The 14,863-nt window shown below is 62.6% G+C and overlaps 3 protein-coding genes across 3 annotated transcripts; 1 reads left to right on the forward strand and 2 right to left on the reverse strand.

Annotated features, from left to right (window-relative positions):
- On the reverse strand, window positions 1-7,181 carry USP39 (ubiquitin specific peptidase 39). Its single transcript, XM_065041125.1, has 12 exons — window positions 6,782-7,181; window positions 6,163-6,232; window positions 5,970-6,064; window positions 5,054-5,190; window positions 4,826-4,978; window positions 3,514-3,739; window positions 2,342-2,419; window positions 2,172-2,239; window positions 1,759-2,090; window positions 521-656; window positions 326-412; window positions 1-166 (listed from the first exon to the last, which is right to left on the reverse strand). Exons 1-12 carry the CDS (start codon window positions 7,134-7,136, stop codon window positions 119-121), a joined length of 1,785 nt encoding a protein of 594 aa, XP_064897197.1. The 5' UTR covers window positions 7,137-7,181; the 3' UTR covers window positions 1-118.
- A 94-nt stretch (window positions 7,182-7,275) lies between these two features.
- C25H2orf68 (chromosome 25 C2orf68 homolog) lies at window positions 7,276-9,586 on the forward strand. The gene is made up of 4 exons (XM_065041127.1): window positions 7,276-7,528; window positions 7,603-7,718; window positions 9,146-9,264; window positions 9,344-9,586. Exons 1-4 carry the CDS (start codon window positions 7,434-7,436, stop codon window positions 9,464-9,466), a joined length of 453 nt encoding a protein of 150 aa, XP_064897199.1. The 5' UTR covers window positions 7,276-7,433; the 3' UTR covers window positions 9,467-9,586.
- Window positions 9,587-11,729: 2,143 nt separating this feature from the next.
- On the reverse strand, window positions 11,730-14,828 carry VAMP8 (vesicle associated membrane protein 8; the record flags this gene model as incomplete). Its single annotated transcript, XM_065041222.1, has 3 exons — window positions 11,730-11,942; window positions 13,125-13,325; window positions 14,655-14,828. Coding segments are annotated over 3 exons (519 nt in total), but the record flags the coding sequence as incomplete, so codon positions are not given.
- Between the last annotated feature and the right edge of the window lie 35 nt (window positions 14,829-14,863).

A 14,863-nucleotide genomic window follows, 5' to 3' on the forward strand; every position in this document is an offset into this window, starting at 1 on the left:
TGACAAAAATAGAGCAGGGGTTTAATTGGGGAAGGGGGGGACACCAGGGGGGATGTCTTGGTGTCCCCAGGCGGGGGTTGGGTGTCCCCAGGGGGAGGGGGTGTCCCCAGGGGGGTCCTCAAGCGCCTTGTTGGTTCGTCTCGTCCTCCTCGCGCCGCTTCCAGATCTGCAGAATTGTTGGGGTGACAAGGGGACAATTGGCGGAGACAAGGGACAACTGGGGGAGAAAAGGGGACAAGTGGGGGAGAAAAGGGGACAAGTGGGGGAGAAAAGGGGACAAGTTCTTGGGGGGACAAGGGGACAATTTCTGGGGGACACATGTCACCTGGATGTAGGCCTCCGAGAGGGTGATCATCTGGGGCAGGATGTCGGTGACCTGCAGGTCCTGCAGCTCGTACCACTTCCCGGTGCCCTGCGCGGGAACAGCGGTGACACCGGGGTGACACGGGGGTGACACGGGGGTGACACGGGGGTGACACGGGGGTGACAGCGGGGTGACAGCGGGGGTGGGGACACTCACGTGGTGCAGCACGTGGATGCGGTAGGAGCCCTCGGAGGGTTTCCCGTCGTGCACGATGTTGGCGATCAGGTCGTAGGTGGTGTTGGCGTGGGCGGCCTGCACCTCCTCCGACAGGTACTCGCGCAGGTCCACGTTCCTGGGGACACCCGAACCCCCCCAAATGCTTTCAAGCCCCCCAGATGTTTCCAGCCCTTCCACAGATGCTTCCAACCTCCCCCAGATGCCTTCAACCCCCCAGATGCTTCCAAACCCTCCCCGGATGCCCACAACACCCCCAAAATGCTGCCAAACCTCCCTAGATGCTCATAACCCCCCCCACATGCTTCCAACCACCCCTAGATTCTTCTAAACCCCCCAAAGCCTCCCCAGATGCCCACAGCCCCCCCAGATGCTTCCAAATCCCTCCCAGATGCCTCCAACCCCCCCAAGATGCTTCCAACCCTCTCCTAGATGCTTCCAACCCACCACGTATGGTTCCAAACCCCTCCTAGATGCTTCCAACCCTCTCCTAGATGCTTCCAACCCACCACGTATGGTTCCAAACCCCTCCTAGATGCTTCCAACCCTCTCCTAGATGCTTCCAACCCACCACGTATGGTTCCAAACCCCTCCTAGATGCTTCCAAACCCTCCCTAGATGCTCCAAACACCTTCTAGACGCCTACAAACCCCATCCTAGATGCTTCCAAAGCCCCCCTAGATGCTTCCAAACCCTCCTTAAATGTTTCCAACACCTTATAGATGCTTCCAAACCCCTTCTAGATGCTTCCAACCCGCCCCCAATTCTTTCACACCCCTCCTAGATGTTCTCAATCTCTCCCTAGATGACTTCAATGCCCATGCCCCAATACTCTCAAACCCTTCTTTGGTGGTTTAATACCTTCCCAAGATGCTTTCAACCCATGATACATGGTTCCAAACGCTTCCTAGATCCTTCCAAACCCCTTCTAGATGCCTACAGACACCCCTTAGATACCTACAAACTCCTCTTAGATGCCTACAAACCCCTTCTAGTTGCTTCCAAACCCCTTCTAGATGCCTACAAACACCCCTTAGATACCTACAAACTCCTCTTAGATGCCTACAAACCCCTTCTAGTTGCTTCCAAACCCCTTCTAGATGCTTCCCCCCCACCATGTGCTTCCAAACCCCTCCTAGATCCTTCCAGACCCCCAACAGGGTGCAGGGAAAGGGGACACAGGGACCTCAAGCACCCCCCAGATGTCCTTTGGCGCTCACGTGATGGGGAAGTTGACGATGGTGGGGTTCTTCTCCACAAAGAAGTTGTTCTTGGTGAAGCGCTTGATGCAGAAGATGAGGTAGGGCGGCAGCTTGGTGAGCTGGAAGCGCTTGAGGAAGTTCTCCTTGTAGGTCTTGTACTCCTTCTCGGTGACACCGTTGAACTTGGCCAAGATGCTGAAGAGCGGGACCTGGGGGATGATGAGCTGCTCCTTCTCGTCCTTGTAGAGCGGGGCAGTGGGCAGGTCCAGCGTCAGGTACATGAAGGTGGATTCCACCATCATCTCCTGGTACTCGGCGTTCTGCAGGAGCTGCGCCTTCTCCTCGGCCGGCTGCGGGACACAGGGCTCAGCGGGGTCCTTGGGGACACCCCCTTGGGGTCAGAACCCACCATGACCCTTCCGTGGACTCACCAGATCCGGGTGAGGAAGCTTCTTGGTGAAGATGCGCATGGAGCCCTGGAAGACGTCGGTGACGATGGCTGCGGGGACAGAATGATGTTAGTGGGGGACACCAGGGGTGACAAGCGTCACCCCATGGGGTGCCGCAAGGGAATTAGGGGCCTTCATTGCCCTCTGCTCACTCTTCTTCTTCCTCTTGGTGCCACCCAGGGCTGAGTGCAGCGCGTTGAGGAACCAGGACAGGAATTCCACCCCGTCGCCTGAAACCAGAAGGTCCATCAGAACCAGGCAGGGTCAGACCCAGCATCTCGCCCCACACAATCCACAGAATCCCAGAATGTCAGGGGTTGGAAGGGACCTGGCAAGCTCATCCAGTGCAATCCCCCCATGGAGCAGGAACACCCAGATGAGGTTACACAGGAAGGTGTCCAGGCGGGTTGGAATGTCTGCACAGAAGGAGACTCCACAACCCCCTGGGCAGCCTGGGCCAGGCTCTGCCACCCTCACCAGGAACAAGTTTCTTCTCATATTTAAGTGGAACCTCCTGTGTTCCAGTTTGAACCCATTACCCCTTGTCCTATCACTGGTTGTCACCGAGAAGAGCCTGGCTCCATCCTCCTGACACTCCCCCTTTAGATATCTGGAAACATGAATGAGTCCCCCCTCAGTCTCCTCTTGTCCAGCTCCAGAGCCCCAGCTCCCTCAGCCTTTCCTCACCCGGGAGATGCTCCACTCCCTTCATCATCTTTGTTGCCCTGCGCTGGACTCTCTGCAGCAGTTCCCTGTCCTGCTGGAACTGAGGGGCCACAACTGGACACAATATTCCAGGTGTGGTCTCCCCAGGGCAGAGCAGAGGGGCAGGAGAACCTCTCTGACCTACTGACCACCCCCTTCTAACCCACCCCAGGTACCATTGGCTTCCTGGCCACAAGGGCCCAGTGCTGGCTCATGGTCACCCTGCTGTTCCCAGGACCCCCAGGTCCCTTTCCCCTACGCTGCTCTCTAATAGGTCATTCCCCAACTTACACTGGACCCTGGGGTTGTTCCTGCCCAGATTCAGGACTCTACACTTGCCCTTGTTCTATTTCATTAAATGTTTCCCTGCCCAGCTCTCCAGCCTGTCCAGGTCTCTGATGGCAGCACAGCTTCCAGTGTCACCACTCCTCCCAGCTTGGTGTCATCAGCAAACTTGCTGACAGTCACTCTATTCCCTCGTCCAAATCATTGATGGATATATTGAATAGTACTGGTCCCAGCACTGCCCCCTGAGGCACTGCACTAGACACAGGCCTCCAACTGGACTCTGTCCCATTGACCACGACTCTCTGGTTGTTTCCTTCACCCCGTTCCTCACCTTGCTTGGTGATCTGGAAGTTCTTCTTGCTGCAGAGCACCACGGCCTGCAGCATCTCGTGGGGAGAGACGTGGGCTTTGAAATTCCGGGGGTTCCAGAGCTTCCGCATGAGCTCCCCGAACCGCTGCACCAGCAGGAACATCACGTCCCCGGGCGGGCGCTGGATCCGCCCGTAATTCTCCTCCTCCAAAAAATAATTCCGCAGTGGCGGGACGTTGGACAAGGCCTGTGGGAGAGGAGCCGGGAGTACCCCGGGGTGAGGTTCTGGGGGCTTTTCACCCCAAAATTGAATCCCACAGCTGAGGCCAGTTTTGTTTAATCTCCTTATCAATGATCTGGATGAAGGGATCGAGTGCACACTCAGTAATGTCACAGATGACACCGAGTTGGGTGGAGTGTTGATCTGCTGAGGGCAGGAGGCTCCACAGAGGGATCTGGCCCGGCTGGGTCGATGGGCTGAGGCCAATTGTCTGAGGTTCAACAAGGCCAAGTGCCGGGTCCTGCGCTTGGGCCACAACAACCCCATGAACGCTGCAGGCTGGGGAAGAGCAGCTGGGAAAGGCCCTGGGGGTGTTGGTGCCAGCGGCTGAACATGAGCCAGCGTGTGCCCAGGTGGCCAAGAGGCCACCAGCACCCTGGCTGGTACCAGCACTGTGTGGCCAGCAGGCCCAGGGCAGCGACCGTCCCTGTGCTGGGACCTGGGGAGGAAAAACCTCGAATCCTGGGGGCAGTTCTGGGCTCCTCAGCTCAGGGCTCAAAATGGCGGCACCAAAATCACCTCAGGGCTCAAAATGGCGGCACCAGGGGCACCAAAATCACCTCAGAACACAAAATGGCGGCCCCAGGGGTGGCGGGATCACCTCATGAAAGCCCTTGAGGTGCTGGAGCGAGTTGAGAGAAGGGAACGGAGCTGGTGAGGAGCTGGAGCACAAGTGTGATGGAGCGGCTGAGGGACCTGGGGGTTCAGCTGGAGAACAGGAGCTGAGGGGAGACCTTCTGATCTCTGAACTGCCTGAAAGGAGCTTGGAGCCAGGGGGGTCGGGCTCTGCTCCCCAGGAACAAGCGCCAGGAGCAGAGGAAACGGCCTCAAGTTGCGCCAGGGGAGGTTGAGGTGGGATGTGGGGAAAAATTTCTCCCCCAAAGGGCTGTGGGGCATTGGAACAGGCTGCCCAGGGCAGTGCTGGAGTCACCATCCCTGGAGGGCTGGACAGACGGACATGAGGTTCTCAGGACACGGGGCAGTGCCGGGGTGGGTTACAGGTGAGCTCCATGATCTCGAGGGGCTTTTCCAGCCCCACTGTCCCCATGGTACCTGCAGCACGGCGTTGGCGTAGTCGTTGGCTTTGATGTTGTTGAGCCCCACGATGCCCGGCAGGTACGTGGTGCCATCGTAGGCGCGGGACAGCTTGGCCTGCCGGTCCAGGTTGGCGATCTGCTGTGCCGTGAACGTCGGCTTCAGCACGTACTGCAGAGAGATCTGGCGTCAGGACAATGGGGGGGACACCCGAACCCCTGGGGGCGGCCGTGTCACCCCCCACACCGTGATGTCCTCCAGCGAGGAGTCGATGATCTCGTAGTTGTCGGGCAGGCAGTAGAACTTGAGGGTGTGCAGGTTGAGGAAGACGTGGTGGCTGAGCTGGACGCTGTGGATGTAGGCGTGGGACTTCAGCCCGCGGCCTGCGGGGACAGGGGACACATGGAGGGGACGTTTGGGGGGTCAGGGGGAGCCTCCAGAAGGAGAGAAGAGGGATGGGGAAGGCGTAGGAAGGTGGAGGTGGAACATAGGTGAGTCTCCCCCACCCAAAGCTGGGGGTGGCTTATGTCCTCCTGAGGGTCCCTGTGTCCCCCCCAGCAGCATCCGTGTCCCCAGGTGTCCCACATGTTCCCCCCCACACCACTCCTGTCCCTGGGTATCCCCTGTCACCTCCCCAGCAGCAACCCAGTCCCTGGCTGTCCCCCCTTGGGCAGCACCCCAGTCACTGACTGTCCCCATGTCCCCTGCAGCTCACCCCACCCTGGGTGTCCCCAGTGTCCCCCAGCATCACCCCTGTCCCTGGGTGTCCCCAGTGTCCCCCAGCACCACCCCTGTCCCTGGGTGTCCCCAGTGTCCCCCAGCACCACCCCTGTCCCTGGGTGTCCCCACGTCCCCCACACCACCCCTGTGCCTGGGTGTCCCCAGTGTTCCCCTCAGGTCACCCCTGTCCCTGGATGACCCCATGTCCCCCTCAGCTCAACCCTGTCCCTGGGTGTCCCCATGTCCCCCACACCACCCCTGTCCCTGGGTGTCCCCAGTGTCCTCCCCAGCAGCACCGCAGCCCCTGGCTGTACCCAAGTCTCCCCCTGGTGGCATCCCTGCCCCTTGGTGTCCCCTCCCACACCACCCCAGCCCCTGGCTGTCCCCACGTCCCCCCATACCACCCCTGTCCCCAGATGTCCCCAGTGTCCCCAGGGCTTACCCTGGAAGTACTTCCCGCAGACCAGGCAGGCGTAGACGTTGATGTGGGACAGCGAGATGGAGCAGAGCTTCTCAAAATCGAAGTCCAGGACGCTCCTGTGGGGGGACACAGCTTGGGGGGGACCCTTGGGGACAGGGGGGACCCTCGGGGACAGGGGGGACTGCTGGGGACCCCAACCCGCCCCCGCACTCACTTGTTGATGGTGTCCAGGTAGGGGCAGTGGCGGCTGCGCTGGTCCTCGGGATCGAACCGCCCATAGCGCACTGGGGGCGGTAATTAACAAGGGGGGCATTAATAAAAGGGGGGGTCATTAATGAAAATAAGGGATCATTAATTAAGAGAGGTGCATTAGCAAAGAAGGGGGTCGTTAATGAGTGGGGAGAGCTACTAATTAAGAGGGGGAGTGTTAGCAAAGAAGGGGGTTGTTAACAAATGGGGGACTTGTTAGCAAGGGGGTGTCATTAACAAATGGGGGGCGTTAATGAAGAGGAGGATCATTAGCAAAGAGGGAGATTGTTAATGGAGGGGGGTCATTAATGAAGGGGGTCTCGTTAGCAAAAGGGGGATCATTAGCAAAGGGGCTCGTTAACAAAGGGGGGGTTGTTAATGAGGAGGTTTGTCATTAATGGAGAATTGTTAATGGCGGGGGGGGGGGGCGGGTCACAAGGGGCCCGTTAGCACGAGGGTGACACCTCGTATCAGAGACACAGCAAATGTCCCCCCCGGTAAGCCCCCCGGTGCCGCCGCCTCCCCGGACCGAGATCCCGGCTCAGCCCCGGTGCCCCCGGCCCCCCCGCTCTCCCGGTGCGCACCGGTGGGCTCGGGCTCCGGGTCGGAGTCGCCATCAGGCTCCCGCTCCCGCTTCACCCGCACGGGGCCGGCGGGGGCGGCGGAACCCCAGGAGGAGCCGGTCCCGGTCCCCGGCTCCCGCTTGATCCGCGCGGGATCCACCGGCAGCGGGAGGGCCTGGCCCGGCTCCGCCGCCTCCCGCCGCCCGCGCTCCCGCTCCGCCTCCCGCCGCCCCCGGGAACGCTCTGTGTCCCCGTCCCGGCGGCTCCGCGACGATCCCCGCGCTGCTGCTGACGATGATGATGATGAGGAGGAGGAGGAGCCGCCGCCCCGCGGGGCCGCCCGGGGCTCCCGGTCCCGTTTCCCGCGGCTCGACATCCCGCACAGCGCGCGGCGGGGGCGGGGCCACACCGGGGGGCGGGGCCACGCGGGGGGGCGGAGTCAGACTGCTCAGCGAGACCGAGTGCGCATGCGCTGTCTTCCAACCGGCAGCAGGCCCGCCGCCTCCTCGTTAATACGCATGCGCGCAACCGCCGGGCCGGTCCGCGCCCCTCCGGCGCCTGCGCAGTGCGGCGCTCCCACACCGGCGCGTGCGCGCGGGGCCGCGGCGGCCGGCGGGGCTTTTAAAGGGGCCGCGTCCCGTTAACGACGGGGCCGTTCCGGTGGCGGCGGCTGATGGAGGCGAGTGCAGGTTGGCGCTGTCGGCCGGGTGGGCGGCTCGATATGAGTCACGGCTTCGTGCGGCACATCCGCCGCAACCAGATCGCAAGGTATCAGCATCGGCGGGGCTTTCACCCGGTAACCCGGTAAATCCCCCTCCGGTAACCCTCCCCCCGGTGCGCAGGGACGCGTACGAGCGGGCGGTGCGGCAGGCGCGGGGGCGGGCGAGGGGGCGGCTCATCCCGACGCCCCCCCGGCCCCGCCGCCCCGACCAGCAGGTGTACCGGCCACGGCGGCCCGGTGAGCGGGGACCCGAGGGTGGGGGCACCCCTGGGGGGGTCACCCATGGGGGAATGGGGATGAGGGGCGAACCCCAGTGAGAATGGGGGGTACCCCGGGGGGGTCGCCCATGGGGGAATGGGGATGAGGGGTGAACCCCAGTGAGAATGGGGGGCACCCCGGGGGGGTCGCCCATGGGGGAATGGGGATGAGGGGTGAACCCCAGTGAGAATGGGGGGCACCCCTGGGGGGGTCGCCCATGGGGGAATGGGGATGAGGGGTGAACCCCAGTGAGAATGGGGGGCACCCCTGGGGGGGTCACCCATGGGGAATGGGGATGAGGGGCGAACCCCAGTGAGAATGGGGGGCACCCCGGGGGGGGTCACCCATGGGGGAATGGGGATGAGGGGCGAACCCCAGTGAGAATGGGGGGCACCCCGGGGGGGTCGCCCATGGGGGATGGGAATCGTGGGCACCCATGGGTGGGGGGAAGCCGAGGAAGGATGGAGACAGGGGTTGCACCTCAGGGTGGGGGGGAACCGCTGGCTGGAGGGGGGGGGGGCACTCCCAAGGGGTGTTTGGGGGCTGGGGGGGCACCCAAAGGTGGGGGAAAATGGGGGGCACCCGTGGGTGTGGGGAGGGTGCTGGAGCATGGGGGTCACCCAAGAAATGGGGGGGACCTTGGGTGGGGGGGAGCCAGGACGTGGGGGTATCTAGTAGATGGGGGGGCACCCCAGGGTGGGGTCCTAAGAGCTGTTTGGGGGCTGGGGGGCACCCAAGGGATGGGGAACACCTGGGGGGGGCACCCATGGGTGAGGAAAAATTATGGGGGACCTTGGGGTACTCTGGGACATGGGGGGCACCCATGGGTAGGGTGGAGGGGGGTTCCTGAGAGGTGTTTGAGGTCTGGGGGGGCACCTGGGAGTGGGGAAAAATGGAGGGGACCTTGGGGTGTGCTGGGACATGGGGCAGCACCCATGGGTGGGGTGGGGCATGGGGGTCACCCAAGAGATGGGGGGCACCCATGGGTGGGATCCTAAGAGCTGTTTGGGGCTAGGGGGGAACTCGGGGAGGGGGGGAGAAAAAGGGGGGCACCTTGGGGATGTGGGTGGGCACCCATGAGTGGGGGGAGGGTGCTGGGCCATGGGGGTCACCCAAGAGATGGGGGGCACCCATGGGTGGGATCCTAAGAGCTGTTTGGGGCTAGGGGGGCACCCGGGGTGGGGGAGAAAAAGGGGGGGACCTTGGGGATGGTGGGGGGGCACCCATGAGTGGGGGGAGGGTGCTGGGCCATGGGGGTCACCCAAGAGATGGGGGGCACCCATGGGTGGGATCCTAAGAGGTGTTTGGGGCTAGAGGGGCACCCAAGGGTCACCCAGCGCTGGAGAAGGGGCACCCAAGGGTGCGGGGGGGCGCCACTGTCCCCGCTGAGGGTTTGGGTGCCACAGGGGGTCCTGGGGGCGACGCCAGCCCGGATCCCCCCTCCAGTGACCCCCGCGGGCCCCGGCTCTTCTGCCTGGAGTACGAGGGGGACGACGGGCACATCACTGCGGTCATCGTGCACCAGGTGGGGACACCCCCACCCTGGGGTGGGGTTACAGGGGTGCTGGGGGGCCCTGGGCACCCCGGGTGACGCGGTGTGGCAGGGGGACAGCGCGGAGGATGTGACACGACGCGTCTGCGCCTGGAGCCCCCTGGAGCCCCCGCTGCGGCGGGCGCTGTGCCAGCGCGTGCAGGACGAGCTCAGCAAGCGCCGCGGGACGGGGTGACGCTGCCGCCCCCCCTGGGGACAGCGTCACCCCCTGGGGTGCTGCCACCCCCCGGGGACAGTGTCACCCTCAGGGGACAGTGCCAGCTGCTGTCTGGTGACAATAAAGGTGCTGTGAGGCGCTGGCGTGTGGCTCTGCTTGGGGAAACTGAGGCACAGGGAGGGGCTTGGGGACCCCAGTGTCACCCCAGGGTCTCCTCCCAGGCCTCCAGTCTTGGTGGCAGGGCTGCATCCCACACTTGTCCAACCCAACTCCTGGGTTGGTGGCACCTGGGGACAAGGCCAAGTGTCCTCAGGAGTGGTTGAACTGGTTTGTTATTGTAGGGTCTCCCAAAACAGATCCTGTTGGCTTGTTATTGTAGGGTCTTTTCAAACCAAATCCTACTGGCTTGTTATTGTATGGTCTCCCAAAATAGATCCTGCAGGGTTGTTACTGTAGGGTTTCCTCAAACATGTTCCTGCGGGGTTGTTATTGTAGGGTCTCCCAAAATGAGTCCTGGTGCTTGTTTATTGTAGGGTCTCCCCAAATGGTTCCTGCTGGTTTGTTATTGTAGGGTCTCTCCATAACAGATCATGATGGGTCATTATTGTAGGGTGTCCCCAAGCCATTCCCGCTGGTTTGTTGTTGTAGGGTCTCCCCAGTGCTGTCGGGCTCCCTGTGGTTTGGTGTATGTCCCTATAGTGCCCCCCCCCACCGGGCTGTATGTCCCTATAGTGCCCCCCAGGGCTGTGCCCCCTCTCCCTGGGGCTGTACATCCCTATATTGCCCCTATAGTGTGTGTGTGTGTCCCTATAGTGTGTCCCCTGGGGTTGTATGTCCCTATAGTGTGTCCACCTGGTGCTGTGTGTCCCTATAGTATCCCTGGGGCTATATGTCCCTATAGTGTGTTCCTCCAGGGCTGTGTGTCCCTATAGCTTGTGTCCCTAGGACTCTGTCTATAGTATGTCCCACTTGGCTATATGTCCCCGTGGGGACTTGAGGACATTGGGGACACAGGGACTGTGGGGAAGGGTGATGGTGGAGACAAGGAGACCACAGGGACAAGGGGACCATGGGGACATAGGGACTGTGGGGGAACTACGGGGACATGGGGGACCATGGGGACATAGGGACTGTAGGGAAGGTGGACGGTGGAGTTGTGGGGACTACAGGGACATGGGGACCATGGGGGGACTACAGGGATAAAAGGACCATGGGGACAAGGGGGAAGGAAAGGGGTATCATGGGGACATATGGACCATGGGGGTATAAGGGGATCATGGGGACAAGGGTACCCCAGGGAAGGGACATTGGCAGGGAGGGGACACATGGGGACATGGACATCACAGGAACGGGCCACACAGGGACAGTGGGGACAAGATCATGAGGTTTGTGGCACAGTGAGGACAGGGGGACACAGGCAATGTGGGGACACATGGGGCTGGTGGGGATGTGGCACACAGGGGTGACAGCACTGGGACATTCAGGGACCCCAGGGCTAGGACATGGGGACATGGCAAGTCCTGTGTGGGCCACCCCCTGTGACCGTGTCCCTCCCACTGGGGGTGACTGGGACTGGGTGGTGATGAGGGTGTCCCTTGTCCCCCCACCATGGGAAGCGAAAGCGGCAGCGGAGCTCCCTGCACTCCCCATGGTCCTGGTCCCATCTGTGTCCCCTCCCGCCCTGTCCCCCCCGGTGTCCTCTGCGGCCACAGAACAGGACCCTGTGTGTGTCCCCCCTCCCCGGGTCCGTGTTGCCAGGACCCCTCCGCCCCCTGCTACTCAGGGTCCATGTGTCCCCAGATGCGAGTCCCCCCATCCCTGGGGACCCCTGTGTCCCCACAGCCCCCCTGCCGCGGTCCCCACGGGGGTGGCAGTGTCACCACACTGCGCCCTTTGTTCCCTGGCACCAGCACCCGCCTGGCACCGCCCCCCCAGCACAGCACGTGTCTGTCCCCTCCCGTGTCCCCACTCATATCCCTACAATTGTCCCCACTTATATCCCCACGTGTCCCCATGCCTGTCCCCACTCATACCCTCCCCTGTGTTCCCCCACTCTGTCCCCCCCGTGTCTCCACATCTGTCCTGTGTCCCCACTCATATCCCCTATGTCCCCATAATTGTCTCTGCATCTGTCCCCACCTGTATTCCCCTCCATGTCCCTATGCCTGTTCCCACTTGTACCCGCCCCTGTGTCCCTCCCTCTGTCCCCCTCCATGTCCCCACACCTGTCCCCTCTACTGTCCCCCTGTGTCCCCACACCGCACACATGCAGCCCCACACATCTTGTCACCCCTGTATTTTCAGGGGACAGTGGTGACTGGGGGGGTCCCAGCTGGGGGACAGGGTGGCTCTAGGTGGGGATGGTGCCGGTGGCCAGGAGGATGATGAGGATGAGGATGATGACACCCACGAGGCCGAGGATGATGAGCAGCTTCACATTCTTCCACCAGTACCGACGGACCACCTTCTGCGATGTCACCTTGAAGTGCTGTGACTGTGGGGACACTGCTCAGGGGGACGTGGGGACACCCCCTGCCACCCTGGGGACATCTGCTGTGACCTCAGGGACCCCCCCTGCCACCCTGGGGACCCCCACTGCCCTCCTGGGACACCCACTGCCATCCCGAGGACAATTTTGCCACCCTGGGGACCCCCATTGTCACCCTTGGGGACACTGCTGCAACCCCGGGGAGACCTGCTGCTGCCCTTGGGGACACCCTACTGCCACCCAAGTGTCCCATGTCCCCACTCCCAGTGCGCAGCTGGACCTCAGGGACCTGGTGTCCCACAACCCCACGTCCCCTCTCTGGGGACCTGATGCCACCTCAGGGACCTTATGCCCACCCTGAGGACACTGTGGCCACCTTGGGGACCTCGTACCCACCCCAGGGACCTTATGCACATGGAGGGACTTGGTGTCACCTCAAGGACACTGTGCCCATCCTGAGGATGCTGTGACCACCTTGGGAACCTTGTGGCCACCCTGGGGACCCTGTGGCCACCTTGAGGACCTTGTACCCAGCTTGGGGACCCAGTATGCACTCTGGGAACCTTTTGCCACCTTAGGAGCCCTGAGCCACCAGGGGGACCTTGTGCCACCTTGAGGACCACTCCAAGGACCTTAAGCCCAAGCAGGGACTTGGTGCCACCTCAGGGACCTTGTGCCCACCATGAGGACTCTGTGGCCACCTTGAGGACCTTGTGCCCAATGTGGGGACCCTGTGTCACCTTGAGGACCTTGCGCCCAACGTGGGGACCCTGTGCCACCTTGAGGACCTTGTGCCCAACGTGGGGACCCTGTGCAACCTTGAGGACCTTGCGCCCAACGTGGGGACCCTGTGCCACCTTGAGGACCTTGTGCCCAACGTGGGGACCCTGTGCAACCTTGAGGACCTTGCGCCCAACGTGGGGACCCTGTGCCACCTTGAGGACCTTGTGCCCAACGTGGGGACCCTGTGCCACCTTGAGGACCTTGTGCCCAGCGTGGGGACCCTGTGCCACCTTGAGGACCTTGCGCCCAACGTGGGGACCCTGTGCCACCTTGAGGACCTTGCGCCCAACGTGGGGACCCTGTGCCACCTTGAGGACCTTGTGCCCAACGTGGGGACCCTGTGCCACCTTGAGGACCTTGTGCCCAGCGTGGGGACCCCGTGCCCCCCGGTGTCCCCGCGCTCACGGTGGCCTCCAGGTCCTGGCTCTTGTCGTGCAGCCGCTCCAGGTTCTCCCCCCGCGCCAGGATCTGCTCCACGTTCCGCGTCATGATGGTGGTGACGCCCTCGACCTCGCGCTGCAGCGCCCGCACGCGCCCGCTGGCCCTGTCACCACTGTCACCGCTGCCTGTGCCACCCGGCGTGGTGCCGCCCGTCCCGCCGCTCTCCTGGCAGCACAGGGCAGGTGTCAGGTGGGCACCCAGCCCCCTATGGGGACCCCCTATACACCCCATGGGCACCCCATACACACCCTATAGATAACCCCTGGGAACCCCATATGCACCCTATAGGCACTCCATAAACACCCCAGACACCCCATAGATACTCTGTGTACACCCCATAGGTGCTCCATATGTACCCCATAGGCATCCCCTGGACACCCCATATACACCCTGTAGAGCCACTAAATACACCCCCTTGGAACCCCATGTACACCCTATATGCACCCTATAAACACCCCAGACACCACCCACACACCCTATAGACTCTCCCCAGGCTCCCCACGTATACCCTATAGGCATCCCATAGGCACACTATATGTCCCCCATACCAACACCAAGAACCCAACAGTGCCCATATGCACCCGAGCACTTCCCCAAGCACCCCCCAGCCACCTCATATGTACCCTATATGTACCCCAGCCCCCCCATATGCCCCCTGGGCACCCTCTATACACCCCCTGACCACCCCATAGGTGCCCTGTGTCCACCCCACACACTCCATAGGCACTTCCTTGAGCACCCTATAGGCACCCTGGGAAGCTGCCAGCACCCTATAGCCCCCCCCATATGTAGCCCAGCCCCCCCCATATGCACCCTGGACCCCCCATATACATCCCATGTGCACCCCCAAGACCCCTATATGCAACCTGACCACCCCATAGGCACTTCCTTGAGTACCCTATAGGCGCTATGGGCACCCACCACCACTCTTTTGCCACCCCATACATACCTCAGCCCCCCCATATGCACCCCATAGACACCCCATAGGTACCCCATAGGTGTCCTGTGTCCACCCCACACACCCCATAGGCACTTCCTTGAGCACCCTATAAGCGCTATGGGCACCCACCACCACTCTTTTGCCCCCCCATACATACCCTAGTCCCCCCATATGTACCCCAGCCCCCCCACATGCACCCCATAGATACCCCATAGGTGCCCTGTGTCCACCCCACACACCCCACAGGCACTTCCTTGAGCACCCTATAGGTTCCCGGGGCACCCCTCTGCACCCTATAGCCCCCCCAAATGTACCCCAGCCCCCCATAATGTCCCCCAGGCCCCCCATATGTCCCCCAGCCCCCCCATATATATCCCACCCCCCCCATATGCCCCTGGGCACCCCCTATACCCCCCATGGACACGCCCTACCCGCCCCACAGGTGCCCGTGTCCGCCCCACAGCCCCAGGCCCCGCCCCAGCCCCCCGGTCCCCCCATTGCCCCTATGGGTCCCCGGTCCCACCATGGCCGGTCCCGCTCCCGCCGCCGCTGACCCCTGATCCCGCCCCCTCGGGGTTTCCGGGAGCGGCGGCACCGGCGGGGGGCGGGGTCAGGGGGCGTGGCCAGAGAGGTATGGGCAGGTGTGACAGGGGCGTGGTCGGGGAGGTGTGGGCGGGGTCAGGGGTGACAGGGGCGGGGCCAAGGGGTTGTGGGCGGAGGTCGGGAATGTGTGGGCAGGGTCGGGGGTGACAGGGGCGGGACC

Source organism: Columba livia, chromosome 25, assembly GCF_036013475.1.
Source record: "Columba livia isolate bColLiv1 breed racing homer chromosome 25, bColLiv1.pat.W.v2, whole genome shotgun sequence".
Taxonomy (NCBI): Eukaryota; Metazoa; Chordata; class Aves; order Columbiformes; family Columbidae; genus Columba; species Columba livia.

What these genes read in the sequence shown, in the direction of transcription:
- USP39 (XM_065041125.1), bottom strand. Translation starts at nt 7,136, where the DNA reads ATGTCGAGCCGCGGGAAACGGGACCGGGAGCCCCGGGCGGCCCCGCGG. An exon ending in ACGCCAACGCCGTGCTGCAG is followed by an intron (nt 3,740 to 4,825) that starts GTACCATGGGGA and finishes CCTCTCCCACAG; the next exon opens with GCCTTGTCCAACGTCCCGCC. An exon ending in ATCGTCAACTTCCCCATCAC is followed by an intron (nt 657 to 1,758) that starts GTGAGCGCCAAA and finishes GGGTGTCCCCAG; the next exon opens with GAACGTGGACCTGCGCGAGT.
- C25H2orf68 (XM_065041127.1), top strand. Translation starts at nt 7,434, where the DNA reads ATGGAGGCGAGTGCAGGTTGGCGCTGTCGGCCGGGTGGGCGGCTCGAT. An exon ending in GTACCGGCCACGGCGGCCCG is followed by an intron (nt 7,719 to 9,145) that starts GTGAGCGGGGAC and finishes TGGGTGCCACAG; the next exon opens with GGGGTCCTGGGGGCGACGCC. An exon ending in CTGCGGTCATCGTGCACCAG is followed by an intron (nt 9,265 to 9,343) that starts GTGGGGACACCC and finishes GCGGTGTGGCAG; the next exon opens with GGGGACAGCGCGGAGGATGT.